The following is a 13,505-nucleotide window of genomic DNA, read 5'->3' as shown; positions in this document are numbered from 1 at the left end:
TTCCTTTGGGTTTTCTTATTGCTGAGGCCACTGCATGTAGGTGTGTATCATTCTAAAGCTGTCCTGTAGGTGGTGCTGTGGAAGCACAGAGGCAGAGTTCAGACATTGATCCCTAATCCATCTCATATTCTCTCATTTAGTCTGCTTCTTATCCAAAATTAAACCACAGGATGAATTTCTCATTCCGTTAGAACGGTTTCTTAAGAACGGAGGGTCGTAGTGTGGAATCTACCGAACAAGAATACAACTACAATATGTACTGTTCTATAAGTAGTTGACTGTTGTTTTCTCATGCATCTCATTGACTTTTAACCCTAACACTTGGTGAATAGGCAATTCCTAGACTGCTGGTTGTTGGAGTTGCCTTTAGAGTAGATCTAGGGCTAAAATTGTGTACCTTGATATTCAAATTACAGAATGGAGATGAGGCCATTACAATTGATAATATATATACTGTATTTATTATAGATCCATTTTTACCAAGGTGCTTTCTTTACTTTATAAGCAATACTAGAATATAAAAAGCAACCCCAAAATAGTACCAATAAATAGGTTTTCCTGTTTGTCTGTGTCCTGATATATTCTGTGGACCATTCCTGTTCTCATTCAGACTTGATCGACATTGCCCAGAGTCAGCAGCTTCCTGTCTAAGCCCCTCCCCTTTGGTGCCATGCCCCGCCGCCACCACACTAGACCTTCCATCCTCTTATCACACCTCCACAGTCCAAACCAAATGGTGCTAGTTGTCATGGAAACATCACTATGTAGGTTGTTATGGGCCACATTTGCCCTTGCATGAATCACTTGGACGTTAATTAGTGGGGCGTAGGGCGAGCTGAGGTATCACTCCGTGTGGAATCGTTTGTCACCGTGGTCTTACGACGTCTGCCCTGTAGACCAGAAGCAGTTAAAGTCGGACTTACGGATGAAATATGCTTGGTGGGCATGCGAGTGTACGATGTTGGCTCCCTTAAAGAATACAGAGTGGACTCCACAACAAATCTCCGCTACCGTTTTTTATTTTCTTGGTACCTTCATGGATGGGACGCTGAAGAGAGTGTGTTGGGTGTGTTGAAGCAGAGAACCATCTGTAGCATAGAGCTGCAGGGTTGAATCAAATCCGGGTTGCTGCAAGCGACCCGGGTTAGTGTTGTGATCAGCAGTTTGCCAACAAAGACAAACTACCAGTGACCCACTTCCTAAATGGTCACTTAGGAAGGTGCTATCTCGGCCCCAGCGGTCCTACTATGTTACGGCAGAGCTAGAGGGGAAAGACGGCAAAGAGGCTAAAGAAACCAAAGCTGCACGTTGCCTTTCTATTGAGGAAAACGCATTGGGGAGAGTGGATGAAGCTATCAGAAGGTGACTGTAAGAAGTGCTCTTCTACAGTGGGCCCGTGTCGACATGATGACCCTATCAGAAGCTTTTTTACTGTTTGCTACTGCAAACAGTTAACAGTTAACAGTACTCCAGCTAGCTCCATTAACCAGTTGACAGAGCCCCGCCTCCAGACAAACTATCGGTCGAAAGAAACGCGATTCAGAAAGAAAGTGAAGCCAGATCTGAGCTCTTCCCCTGTCTGCCTCTAGATACAATCTAACGTCTGGTCTGTGAGACTAATTGACCACAAACTAGTTCACCAACCGTCTCGCAAAAGAGCGAGTCCTCTTTGCGTTGTGACTTTATGACTGTCGCAATCTGACACAGTATTGTGTGTGTGTGTGTGTGTGTGTGTGTGTGTGTGTGTGTGTGTGTGTGTGTGTGTGTGTGTGTGTGTGTGTGTGTGTGTGTGTGTGTGTGTGTGTGTGTGTTGTATTGATTATTCATGCTGTGTGACGAGCCCCCCCCCACCCCCCTGAGCTGACGCTCCTGTTAATTGGCACGAGAGGGAGAGGAGATAATGGGGGGGGGGGGTCAGAGAGAGACAGAGCAACAAAAGAGAGAGGGAGGGGAGAGAGAGAGAGGATCCATTCTACATGGTCAGCGGGAGGCATCGAGGCTGGAGTGCAGGGAGACACTTTGGCTCTTGTTTCCGTCTGGCGTCCGAGAGGGGAAACTATTCTGCAGGACGGAGTGTTCTCGTCTCTCCTCCCTCCACCGGAGTCCTCTGTACCTTCTCAGCCTCATCTTCATCTTCCTCGTTCTTCTGGGACTCCACCGGAGAGAGTATGACGGCGTACCACCCAAGGCCGGACTTTGGCCTCAAGACGGCCAACGGTGGGAGCCAGCAAGCGCCGGTCAAACCCAACGGCCAAGCCCAGGTCAACATCGACCTGCAGGAGTCCCTTGCCCACCTCCACCCGCTCCAGCGGCAGCATGCCATCCAACTTCACCAACAACAGCAACAGCATCAGCAGCAGCAGCAGCAGCAGCAACAGCAGCAGCAACAGCAGCAACAGAAGCAGCAACAACAACAACAACAACAGCAGCAGCAGCAGCAGCAGCAGCAACAACAACAACAACAACAACAGCAGCAGCAGCAGCAGCAACAACAACAGAAGCAACAACAACAGCAGCAGCCAACACAACATCACCAACCGGTGACCCGCCAGAACTCCCAGAACCAGAGTCCGACCAAGAGCCAGACCCAGACCCTGCAGCCCCCGGTCCAGGCCTCGCTGTCCAGCTTCACGGCGTGCACGCTGCCGGCGTCCTGCCGCGCCCGCAGCCGCTTCCTCACCCTGCGGGACAGCGTGAAGAGGAGCCCGACGAAGAGCACGGCCAAGGGCAACCGCCCCTCGCAGGGGGTCAGCAGACCCATCATCCCCTGGGTGCCCTTTAACCTGAACAAGGTACCCGTACCCCCCTTGGAGCCCCCCCACCTGGAGGTATCCGGTCGGGCGGAGGGGGTATTTGGTCGGGAGTTTGGGGTGCAGGCGATCGATCGAGTGTTCCACAACACGTTTGTATTTCTCGGCGATGGTTGAGGTGTTTGTCGCGTGATTGGAGCTCGTTTGGCTCAACTGGCACGGAGTATGGAGGGGCGGCCCATGCTGAGAAGTGTATGTGCTGTAAGGTACGGTGGTCATAGATGGCGTCCATTAAGCGCCATTAGTGTCTGATTGAGGAACGGGAGCTGTACCGTTGAGCGCTACTGACTGGTGAGGAAATGTTCCAGAAGGAAACTGATATGGGGTGTCCTTTGCCTGGGGTCACATGTGGTGTGGGTGGCGTGGTCTGAAAGGTGGTTGGTGGTCAACAGTCGCAGTTCTCATCATGGAGTCAATATGAATCAGACGTGTGTAACTATGTTAGCATGGTATACATGAGTACGCTATACATCCATGCGCATGTTGTACACAAGCGTGCCTCGTCAGAGAAACATTTCTCCCATAAATATAATATCAGTTTAGCAAATGTATTTAATATTTAGCCAAATGCGATATTGTCAACTCCAAAAATCTTGGCAACTCAGTGGACGATTCCAATGCGATTGTCTGTTTGAGTGGTTGGGGTGGTGCTGTATTGTAGTCGTTGCATGCATAATTAAAGCTTTGTGAGCAGTGTCCAGAACTAGGCCTGCTGGATCAATACCGTCGATCAGGCTGGCCTCATTTTAGCAGAGTTTGGTTTTCTATGGATGGTTGGAGGTAAGATCAATGGAGACGTTGATGGAGGTGGTGGAGATGAAGCTTGTTGGGTGTGGATGTCGAGCTTTGTGGAGATGGAGATGGTGGAGGGGCTGTTGATTGTGTTGGTGTGGGTGGGGCTTGGTGGATGGGGTGGTGGGGGGTTCTCCTCCACCTCCTCTGCTTGTGTAACATAGGTCGGAGTGGGAAAGGTCCCAGTTTGACCGCTGCTGTTAACAATGTATTGATCGTTGGGATGGACTATGGATGTTTGTCTTTGTGTCGGTCGTTTTGCTTGTCAAGTTCACTGCCTACAAGCAGCAAGGGTCTGACTTCCAAGAGAATTTAATTCAACTTTATGAATTAATTAACTTTATGAATTAATTACTCAAATGTTTTAAATGGGGAACTCAACACATTAAGAATGTAAGAAATCTATGCTAGTGCCTAACACCACGTTAGTGCTGAATACTTTGCTAGTGCTAAACAGGATACTAGCGCTCAACAGGATGCTAGTGCTAAAAACCATGTTAGTGCTGAATACCATGAACGTTCTGAAAGAGATGCTAGTTCTGAACACGATGCTAGTGCTGAACATGTGGCGTGTGCTAAACACCATGTTAGTTCTGAACACGATTCTAGAGCTTAACACGATGCTAGTTCTGAAGACAATGCTAGTGCTGAACACGATGCTGGTTCTGAACACGATGCTGGTTCTGAACACGATGCTAGTGCTGAACATCATGCTAGTGCTAAACATCATGCTAGTGTTACAAATTACTTGATGTAGTCCATTGATGGACATGACAGGATTGTTGCTGCAGATGTGTGACATCGCACATGGGTATGGCCTGATATCGCCATGACGTTGAGAACACAACGTTTAAAAACCCCTTTGACCTTCTGGAGGTCGGAGCTGACGGGCTGTGATGTCATCACTTAGAGGGAAAGAGAGGGAGAGAGCGGGAGAGAGAAAGACCTTTCAACAGATAAAAACAAAAAGGGCATCTGCCAAATTACCCCACCACACAGACCACCCTCAGTCCCAATGGCATTAACACACAAGGCAGACGTTTATTAAAGACCAAAAAACCTAATCTCGTCTAGTGACTAAGGGGAGGGATTTAATAAGGGACTGTTCATATTGGTTCATACAAGCTGTCAATCATCTGAGGCAGTGCTGGTCGATCACAGGCTGTCAGTCTCGCTCTCTCTCCTGGGAGGGGTGGAACGGCCACAGCAGATGGAGTAGAAACCAGAACCTGAATGTACACACACTAACATGCTCACACACACTCGTGCAAGTAGACACACACACACACGCACACGCACTCTCCTGCACTCGCTCATCCACTGTGACTGTTGCTGTGTGTTGCCATGTGTGTGACCTCTGACCCGGTGGCCCTGCGGTTGTTCAGCAGGCAGAGGGAGCCCTGCCCCCATCCCCCATAATCCCTGTGGTCCCCGTGTCGCCCGTCCCGGCAGAGAGCAGCACCCATCAGCCACCTCAGGTTCACCTCCTCCTCATCGGCACCACCGCTCGTCTGCACGACGTCCTCACCGCCTGCCCTCCTGTCTCACCGCTCCTCCTCTCTCCTCCTCCTCTCTCTTCGCCTCCTGCTCCTCTCTCCTCCTCCTCTCTCCTCCTCTCTCTTCGCCTCCTGCTCCTCTCTCCTCCTCTCTCTCTCCGCCTCCTGCTCCTCTCTCCTCCTCCTCTCTCCTCCTCTCTCTCTCCGCCTCCTGCTCCTCTCTCCTCCTCCTCTCTCCTCCTCTCTCTCTCCGCCTCCTGCTCCTCTCTCCTCCTCCTCTCTCCTCCTCCTCTCTCTTCGCCTCCTGCTCCTCTCTCCTCCTCCTCTCTCCTCCTCTCTCTCCGCCTCCTGCTCCTCTCTCCTCCTCCTCTCTCCTCCTCTCTCTCTCCGCCTCCTGCTCCTCTCTCCACTCCTCTCATCCTCTATTGTCACATCTACTCTTTTCTCCCCTCCGGTGCTCCTCTCTTCTCTCTCCCTTCTCGTCTCCTCTTTCTTCTCCTGCTTCCTCTCTTCTCTATCCCCTCCTCTCCCTTCCTTCTCTTCTTTCTCCCCTCTTTTCCATGTCTTTCGCTCCTCTATTTTCCCCTTCTCTCTTATCATATCCTGGACCACTATCTTCTCTTCCCTCTCTTCTTCATTATTCCCTCTGCACCTCCATTGCTCATTCCTTTCTAAGACTCTCTTTGACTGTTTTCTTCCATTGCTCGTGTTTTACTGGTCTCTGCCCCTCTCTCCTCTTCTCCTCCCCTGCTCCTCTGTCTCTCCTCTCCCCTACACCCTTCTATGCCTGAACTCTGCTCTCCTCCCGGCCCTCCTCACCTTGTCTCCTCTGCTCTCCTCACCTTCTTCTCTCCTCTCCCAACGTATCTGCTCCTCTCCCTGTCCTTAAACGTCCATATCATCATGCTGCTATTGTTTTAGAGAGAGACCAAGAGAGAGTATGAGAGAGAAAGAAAGAAGAGAGAGAGAGAGAGAGTGAGAGAGACTAATCCCATCCCTCCATCCATCTCCTCCACTGGTCCGACTGGGTCGAATGGCACAATATAACATTACAACACGCCACCAGTACATCACTACAGTGCAGTGCTTACTGCTGTGCTGAAGGGTGTGGTCAGAAGACGTGTTCCAGGTCCCGGCCTCTGGGTTCATCTAGTCCTATTAAAAACTCCTAATTGACCAGCACTTGCTAGATGGATAGATCTATCTACCAGTTGGTGCAGTCTACTGGGAAGTCTGATCCATGCATCATACATCTAGGTGGACACTCCCACTTATGCACTTAGGCTGATATTGGCTGTTTTAATCACGCCTGGGGGTAAAATAGAGGCCCATTTAAGTTTAACACAGAAACAATATATAGAAATATATGAATGTGATGAAGGTGAAGCCGATAGATTATGAAAACGTACTATCTTTAAACATGATAAGCCGATAGCCGAACATTAGCCTATGAAAAGCAGAATATTTCCACCCACTACAACATGATTTGCTGTTGTGTTATTGGATATGAGTTGTTTACGTTGTTTTGATTTTATTTTTATATTTAGTGGGAGAGGGACACGGACAGAGAGAGAGATCGAGAAATACATAAAGTGAGAGAAAGGGAGGGTAGAGAGATATAGAGGGAGAAGAGAGAGAGAAACATATATTGAGAGAGAGGGAGGGTAGAGAGACACACAGACAGAGAGAGAGAGAGATACATAAAGTGAGAGAAAGGGAGGGTAGAGAGATATAGAGGGAGAAGAGAGAGAGAAACATATATTGAGAGAGAGGGAGGGTAGAGAGACACACAGACAGAGAGAGAGAGATACATAAAGTGAGAGAGGGAGGGTAGAGACACAGAGAGAGAGCTTCTCGGTGCGATGGGCCATTCCCATCTCGGGGTCTCCAGTTAAGCTCCTGCTTCCGTTCTTCCCGGTCCTCCATCCTCTGTTCTCCATGACGACCGTAAGTTCCGCAGCCGCATCCTACAGCCAGGACATCCTGAGGATGAGGATGTTGATGAAGACGATAGTGATGGGATGCAGTAGGAGATGTTTTGTAACTGTGTGTGTGTGTGTGTGTGTGTGTGTGTGTGTGTGTGTGTGTGTGTGTGTGTGTGTGTGTGTGTGTGTGTGTGTGTGTGTGTGTGTGTGTGTGTGTGTGTGTGTGTGTGTGTGTGTGTAGGCTAACCCTCCCCCCGTCGTGGTGAACACGGACAGCCTGGACACGCCTCCATACGTGAGTACATACATATACACACCTCCGACACAGATACATATCTCATTCAAACACACAGACGCACGCACGCGCACACACACACACACACCCCTAGATATTAATCATCTCTTTATGTGTGTGTGCATTCGCCATATCAGTGCGAGCGTGTGTGTGTGCAGACCCTTCCTCTGTAAATCTGTGTGTGGACAGCCCCCAGTCCCCTGGAGAAGACAGATGCACCCCCCTCTCCTCCCTGGCTGATTATATTTCCCAGGGGTCTTGGGGAGGGGTGGGGGGACCGCCATTAATCTGGTCACTCTCAGTGTGGGGACGACACACTCTGCTGCAGTCTGGACACACACACAAAAAGACACACACACACACACACACACACACACACACACACACACACACACACACACACACACACACACGCACACACACACACACACACACACACACATGCGAACATACAACACAAACACATTAGCATATATACAACACAAAAATACAAACACACACGCAGGGCAGACCTCCAAGCCACCAGCTGTTGGCCTGGTCGTGCCCCCGGTCCCTAGGAACATGAAGCCCAGCTGGTCCCCAGTCCACTGGGCCCGGCGCCGCTACGGCACCAGGTCTCTGGAGCCCTCCCAGCGGGACATTCAGTTCTGACAGCATGTAGTCGGCCCTACTGGTTCATGCTCTGAAAGTCTCCTGGGGTCGGACCAGAGAGGATTACGTGTGTGTGTGTGTGTGTGTGTGTGTGTGTGTGTGTGTGTGTGTGCGTGTGCGCGTGCGCGTGTGTGTCATGTATTTTGGTGTTCATGCTGGACAGGTTTGGACAGGGTTTGTTGTCTTGTCTTCCAGGTGAACGGAACAGAAGCGGATTATGAATACGAGGAGATAACGTTGGAAAGAGTGAGTACTGCAAAAAACGACAAAAAGAATCACTGCTCTGTATGGCGTTGCATCTGAGGTCCTGATCAACGGCAAACTCCTGGTCACACTCTACCGTAGCCAGTGTTACCAGACGCTCCTTTGCTGTGCTGCTACTGTAAGAACAAGGGTCTATGATAAACAGGACCCCCCCCCCCCCCAGGGTCATACCGGGGGTCAGTACCCTCAATGTTAACCAGCCGATGTGAGCCGCCCACACTGCAGCACACAGGAGTACAGCTTGAAAGCTAAAGCGGGATTTATAGTCGCCGTCAGGGTGTGGCGACTGCGTGGAGGCGCAGTGTGTGCACTCTGCCTTGGCAGCTTTGAAATGTCTGAGGTGTGCGACGTACGCCAGGTCGCCATATGACCAGTACACGAGGGCAGTCTCGTCGTCGTCTTTGGTTCACGCCTGCTCGGGCAGTTCACGTCCCGTGGCTAGCCATTAGGTTTAAGTGGGACCGGACTGGGGTTACCCTGATCCCCATCTACCAACAATCTGACCAACCCAGATATTTGGACCAATCGTAGGCCATCCGAGGGCTATGTACGGATGGTATAGAGTGGGGTTAAAGCCCAGAATAAGGCTTTGGCTATCAGTTCCCGTTGAAAACACGCACCACAGAGGGAGAGCTATCACTGCAGGCGTGTTCAGAATAGACCTCTGCTCCTTTACTGCTATACTGCACCGTTGTGTTGGGTAACCTGGACCCCCGCTCCTGGAAGAACACCATCTCTCAACATGTTGTTAAAGAAGATTCAGGGCTTTGATCAGTAGTTTGAGCGCGGGGATGAGATGTGTGCAGGATGCATGATGATTTACTGAGCCCTTCAGCGCGCCGTGAGACTGCACTAGGACCTGCTGTTTTATCCTCCGCACTAAACCATGTTCTGCTGTCATGCACAGCCATATGCACGCACACACACACGCACACGCACGGGGCTCAAACACGCACACTTAATATACACCAGAGCCATTTTTGTATTTGTTTTATAATCCGCCTGAGGTGTTTATTCTTCAGATTATGCTAGAAGTGAGGTTATGATTATTTTTATTCCATTTTGACCTAATTTGGTGTTGTTTTTTATCAAGACAGTGCATACAACAAAACAGCTCTGTCTGATGGCTAGGTGTGGGTGTGTGTGTGTGTGTGTGTGGGGGGGTTCTGGGGGACCGTGTGGTTTTGCAGAGTTCTATGTGGTTTTTCACGGTTCTGTGTGGTTCTGAGGGGCCGTGTTGTTTTACGTGTGTCTGAGGGACAGAGTGGTTCTGAAGGTTTCTCAGTGGTTCTGAGGGCCAGTCTAACCCTGTGGGACGGTGCTGTCTGCAGGGTAACTCTGGGCTGGGCTTCAGCATTGCTGGAGGGACGGATAATCCCCACATAGGGGAGGACCCCAGCATCTTCATCACCAAGGTGATCCCTGGAGGAGCGGCGGCCCAGGACGGGCGGCTCAGGTGAGCACTCAGTCACTCTCTCACTCTCTCACTCTCTCACTCTCTCACAACCCAACACACACACACGCACACGCGCACGCGTGCACATATTTGTGAAAGTGTCTTCTCTAAGCTGGTTTGTTCAAGCACCTGGTAGAAATCATTGGAATTAAAGTGGGTCACCATCTGTACAAATGATGGCCTGTTGAAATGAATGTTCTGCTGACAGTTAAGAGTAATGCCTGTTTTTTACTATTTTTTAAAGTATTTTCTGCTATATACCCTTTTTTTCTATTTGGAGTGTTGTTGGTCATCAGGTGAGTGTGTTGCCGGGGCGTTGCTATGGAGCTGATATCTCTCTGGGTTATTAATGAGCAGTCAGTTCGCTACACCTGATCCAGGTACTGACAGACAGTGTGTTCCTGGTCAGCACAAGGCTGTTCACCTGGACAGGTGCTCCCGTAGACCCCCCACACACAGTCACACACAGTCACACACACACACACACACAAACACACACACATACAACCACCCACACACGTAAAACCACACAAAAACAACTATCAGCAACCTGAGATAAACCAGTGTGTGTGTGCTGTAAGGTAATGAAACCTAATGGATTTCCCCCTCATGCTAATGGAATACCTATTTTATGTGTGCGTCCTGGAATTAGCTTGGAACGATAGCATGTCAATAATCCAGAGATGAATGCAATCCTAGCTGGAGTGCCAAGTGCCCAAGCACAAGTACCTTAGATTCAAGTGCAGGGCATGATGGGTAAGCGCCCGCGCGCGTCGTGTCTCAGTGCTAACGGGATCGTGTGTGTGTGTGTGTGTGTGTTGTCTCAGGGTCAACGATGTGATCCTGCGCGTGAACGACGTGAACGTGTGCGACGTGACACACAGCCGCGCGGTGGAGGCGCTGAAGGAGGCCGGCTCGCTGGTCCCGCTCTACGTCCGCCGCAGGAAGCCCCAGTCGGACAAACTGATGGAGCTGAAGCTGGTGAAGGGCCCCAAAGGTACCCCCGCCGCCCTGCTTTACCTGGTTATGGACCGTGAAACCACCTAGTTTATTCCCTTAAACTACCTAGAATATACGCTGAAACTAGGTATTATACATCCTCGATGTGTACGCGGCCGCATGCGTCGTGTCTCGGTGCCAACGGGATTGTGTGCGTGTTGTCTCAGGGTCAACGATGTGATCCTGCTTGTGAACGACATCCTCGGATGTAGTATACATCCTCGGATGTATGCTAACGCCCAGTGCATACACACTGGTTATGTACTGATTGTTAGTATACCTCCCCAGTATATGCCCTGAGATCACCCTATTATATGAAGTGGTTTAAGGAAATTTAGTCTCCAGTGCTCTTCTTATGCAGTTGATGAAGCGAGCCGTGATGTCATCTTACAGCTGATTGGCCCGAGTTGGCACAGAGAGCAGCGTCTAGAAACTTCTAATCAGCGTACAGTGAGCGATCTCTGCCTCTGCCAAGACGCTAGAACAAAATCCCGGTGGGCCTTCTGAATATTCACCTAAGACAACCAGACGAAAGAACAAAGCCCCGGTTTCCAAGGAAACATGATAAAATATGCTTCAGAGCCTTTTTTCTCCGCACTTTATACTGATGTTAAATTGTTAATGATGTTATTAATATCTTCTCGAGGTTCAAACAGCTACTGTTTGTTTGGGTCCTGTGGAGATGGAGCCTGCCGTGTCTGAGCTAATGTGTTCCACACCCCCCTCTTGGGACTTGGTTTCTCCCAGGTCTGGGGTTCAGTATAGCAGGGGGAGTGGGGAACCAGCACATCCCGGGGGACAACAGCATCTACGTCACCAAGATCATCGAGGGCGGGGCCGCGCATAAAGACGGCCGTCTGCAGATCGGAGACAAACTCCTAGCGGTGAGTCTCTTCTTCCTGTCTGGAAGGGAAGGGGGATGGTGTACTTCCTGTCTGTGAGGGGAAGGCTGAGCATGCATTTCCTGTCTGGAAAGGAAGGGAGATGGTGTACTTCCTGTCTATATTGGAACGTTGATGTGGTTCTTCCTGTCTGTAAGGGATGGTTGAGTATGTACTTCCTGTTAGTAAGGTCTTTAAGAAAATGGTGTATACTTCCTGTCTGTAGGGAAAGGAATGTACTTCCTCTTAACTGGTTATGCATCCATCTATAAAATGGAATATGCGAAATGTATAATGTGTACAGTATAATTCTGTATGTCCTCTTACACTAAGATTTTAAGAGACATGTATTGAATCCCTCCGCTCTTGTCCCCAGGTGAACGGTGCCTTCCTGGAGGAGGTGACCCACGAGCACGCGGTCACAGCCCTGAAGAACACCCCGGACGTGGTCTACCTGAAGGTGGCCAAGCCCCACAGCGTGTTCATGAACGAGACCTTCGCCCCGCCCGACATCACCAACTGTAAGTGGACCTCGGCTTCCTCAGGCATGTGGAAACAGCCTTTAGAGCAGCCACTGTTTTTCCAGTAATGGAGACCTTGGTGGGTGGCCAGGCAGATAGTACAGACCAAATGAAAGAGATACCCGACACTTTGAGAAAAATACCAAAATGATATCTATATATCCAAAATGATTAGTAGCAACGTTAACATAAATGAAGGCAAGCATGTTGCTGTTAATTAGCGCTGGTATTGAAAGTCGTTTATATGGGTCATTCAGGAGGTCAGGAGATTTAGATCCCAACTCCGGTTGGCTGGTTTTCCAACGACCTCCCAGTAATCAGGGCGTCCACCGGGGACTGGACTTAGCGCTCCCTGCGGTGTTTCAACCCAATCACAGGGCTCAGAGGGAAGACAAGCAGACTGGTATTACAGTCTGAACCACGGGTTGGAGGGCCACGGGCCCGGTCAGGATACCGGACACCACTCCAAGAGCACTCAGGATCTCACCAATAACTATGGAGGCACTTTGATGATGTTCTGTACAATGATTGACCTGCTCCCTCTGATCAATCTCTCTCTCCTCTCTTTCTATCTGCATGTCCCTCTCTCTTGCTCTCTGTGCCCCTTTCTGACGTTCTATCCCTTTTCCTCTCTCTCTCTTTCCTTCTGACTATCCTCATCGCTCTCTTTCTTCTTCTGTCTCTGGTCGCCCTCCCTCTCCTCTCCTCCATATGTCTGTTCGTTCTCTCTCCCTCTCCCTCTCCCTCTCTCTCTCTCTCTCTTCCCCCCCCCCCCCCCAGCCTACTCCACACACATGGAGAACCATATCAGCCCCCCCGCCCTCCTGGGTCAGCCCCCGCCTCCAGCCCCCTCGGGACGCTACTCCCCCACACCCAAGAGCATGCTGGGAGACGATGATGTAACCAGGTGAGCCCAATGTCATCCGTCAGTCAGGGACTGCAGAGAGAGACAGAGATGGAGGGATGATGGATGGAAGACTGACGGATGGTTGATGGAGGGATGGTAGATGAAGAGAGGATAGATGGATACAAGGATGATGGATGAATGATGGATGGATAATGAAGGGGTAATAGATGGAATGATGGCTGGATGGATGGATGATCGATAGAAGGAGGTTAGATAGCTGTACCAGTGGACAAACGCCCTTACCTGACTGTCTCTCTCTCTATTTCTCTCTGCCGGTCTCTCTGCTGTCAGCCAGCACTTAGCACTGAGTGGTTAAAAGGGGATAAGTGTGTGTCTGTGTGCAGCCACAGCACACTCTAGTGTGTCAACCACGGCATTACACCAAAACACCACCTGCACATGGTCAGATAATACGACAGATTAATGAAAGGGGGATGGAGAAGAGACCAAATGATTGATTTGTGACATGCTAGTATCATGATGACGGGTATGCAGAGAGATCAAGGTG

The 13,505-nt window shown here is 50.1% G+C and overlaps 1 protein-coding gene across 18 annotated transcripts in view; it reads left to right on the top strand.

Annotated features, from left to right (window-relative positions):
• The window catches only part of dlg1b (discs large MAGUK scaffold protein 1b), a 64,370-nt gene that overhangs the window by 38,354 nt on the left and 12,511 nt on the right, over nt 1–13,505 (top strand). For 11 of the 18 annotated variants that reach the window (XM_056595833.1, XM_056595832.1, XM_056595835.1 and 8 more), the window contains 8 exons: nt 4,988–5,080; nt 7,265–7,318; nt 8,165–8,215; nt 9,565–9,689; nt 10,517–10,686; nt 11,436–11,572; nt 11,946–12,090; nt 12,871–12,997. In XM_056595833.1, the coding sequence (XP_056451808.1) occupies nt 4,988–5,080; nt 7,265–7,318; nt 8,165–8,215; nt 9,565–9,689; nt 10,517–10,686; nt 11,436–11,572; nt 11,946–12,090; nt 12,871–12,997 (902 nt within the window). The remainder of the gene's footprint in view (nt 1–4,987; nt 5,081–7,264; nt 7,319–8,164; nt 8,216–9,564; nt 9,690–10,516; nt 10,687–11,435; nt 11,573–11,945; nt 12,091–12,870; nt 12,998–13,505) is intronic. The other 7 variants (XM_056595838.1, XM_056595847.1, XM_056595850.1 and 4 more) reach the window with 2 other exon arrangements.

Source organism: Gadus chalcogrammus, chromosome 8, assembly GCF_026213295.1.
Source record: "Gadus chalcogrammus isolate NIFS_2021 chromosome 8, NIFS_Gcha_1.0, whole genome shotgun sequence".
NCBI lineage: Eukaryota > Metazoa > Chordata > Actinopteri > Gadiformes > Gadidae > Gadus > Gadus chalcogrammus.
This window is presented reverse-complemented; position numbering and strand designations above follow the sequence as displayed.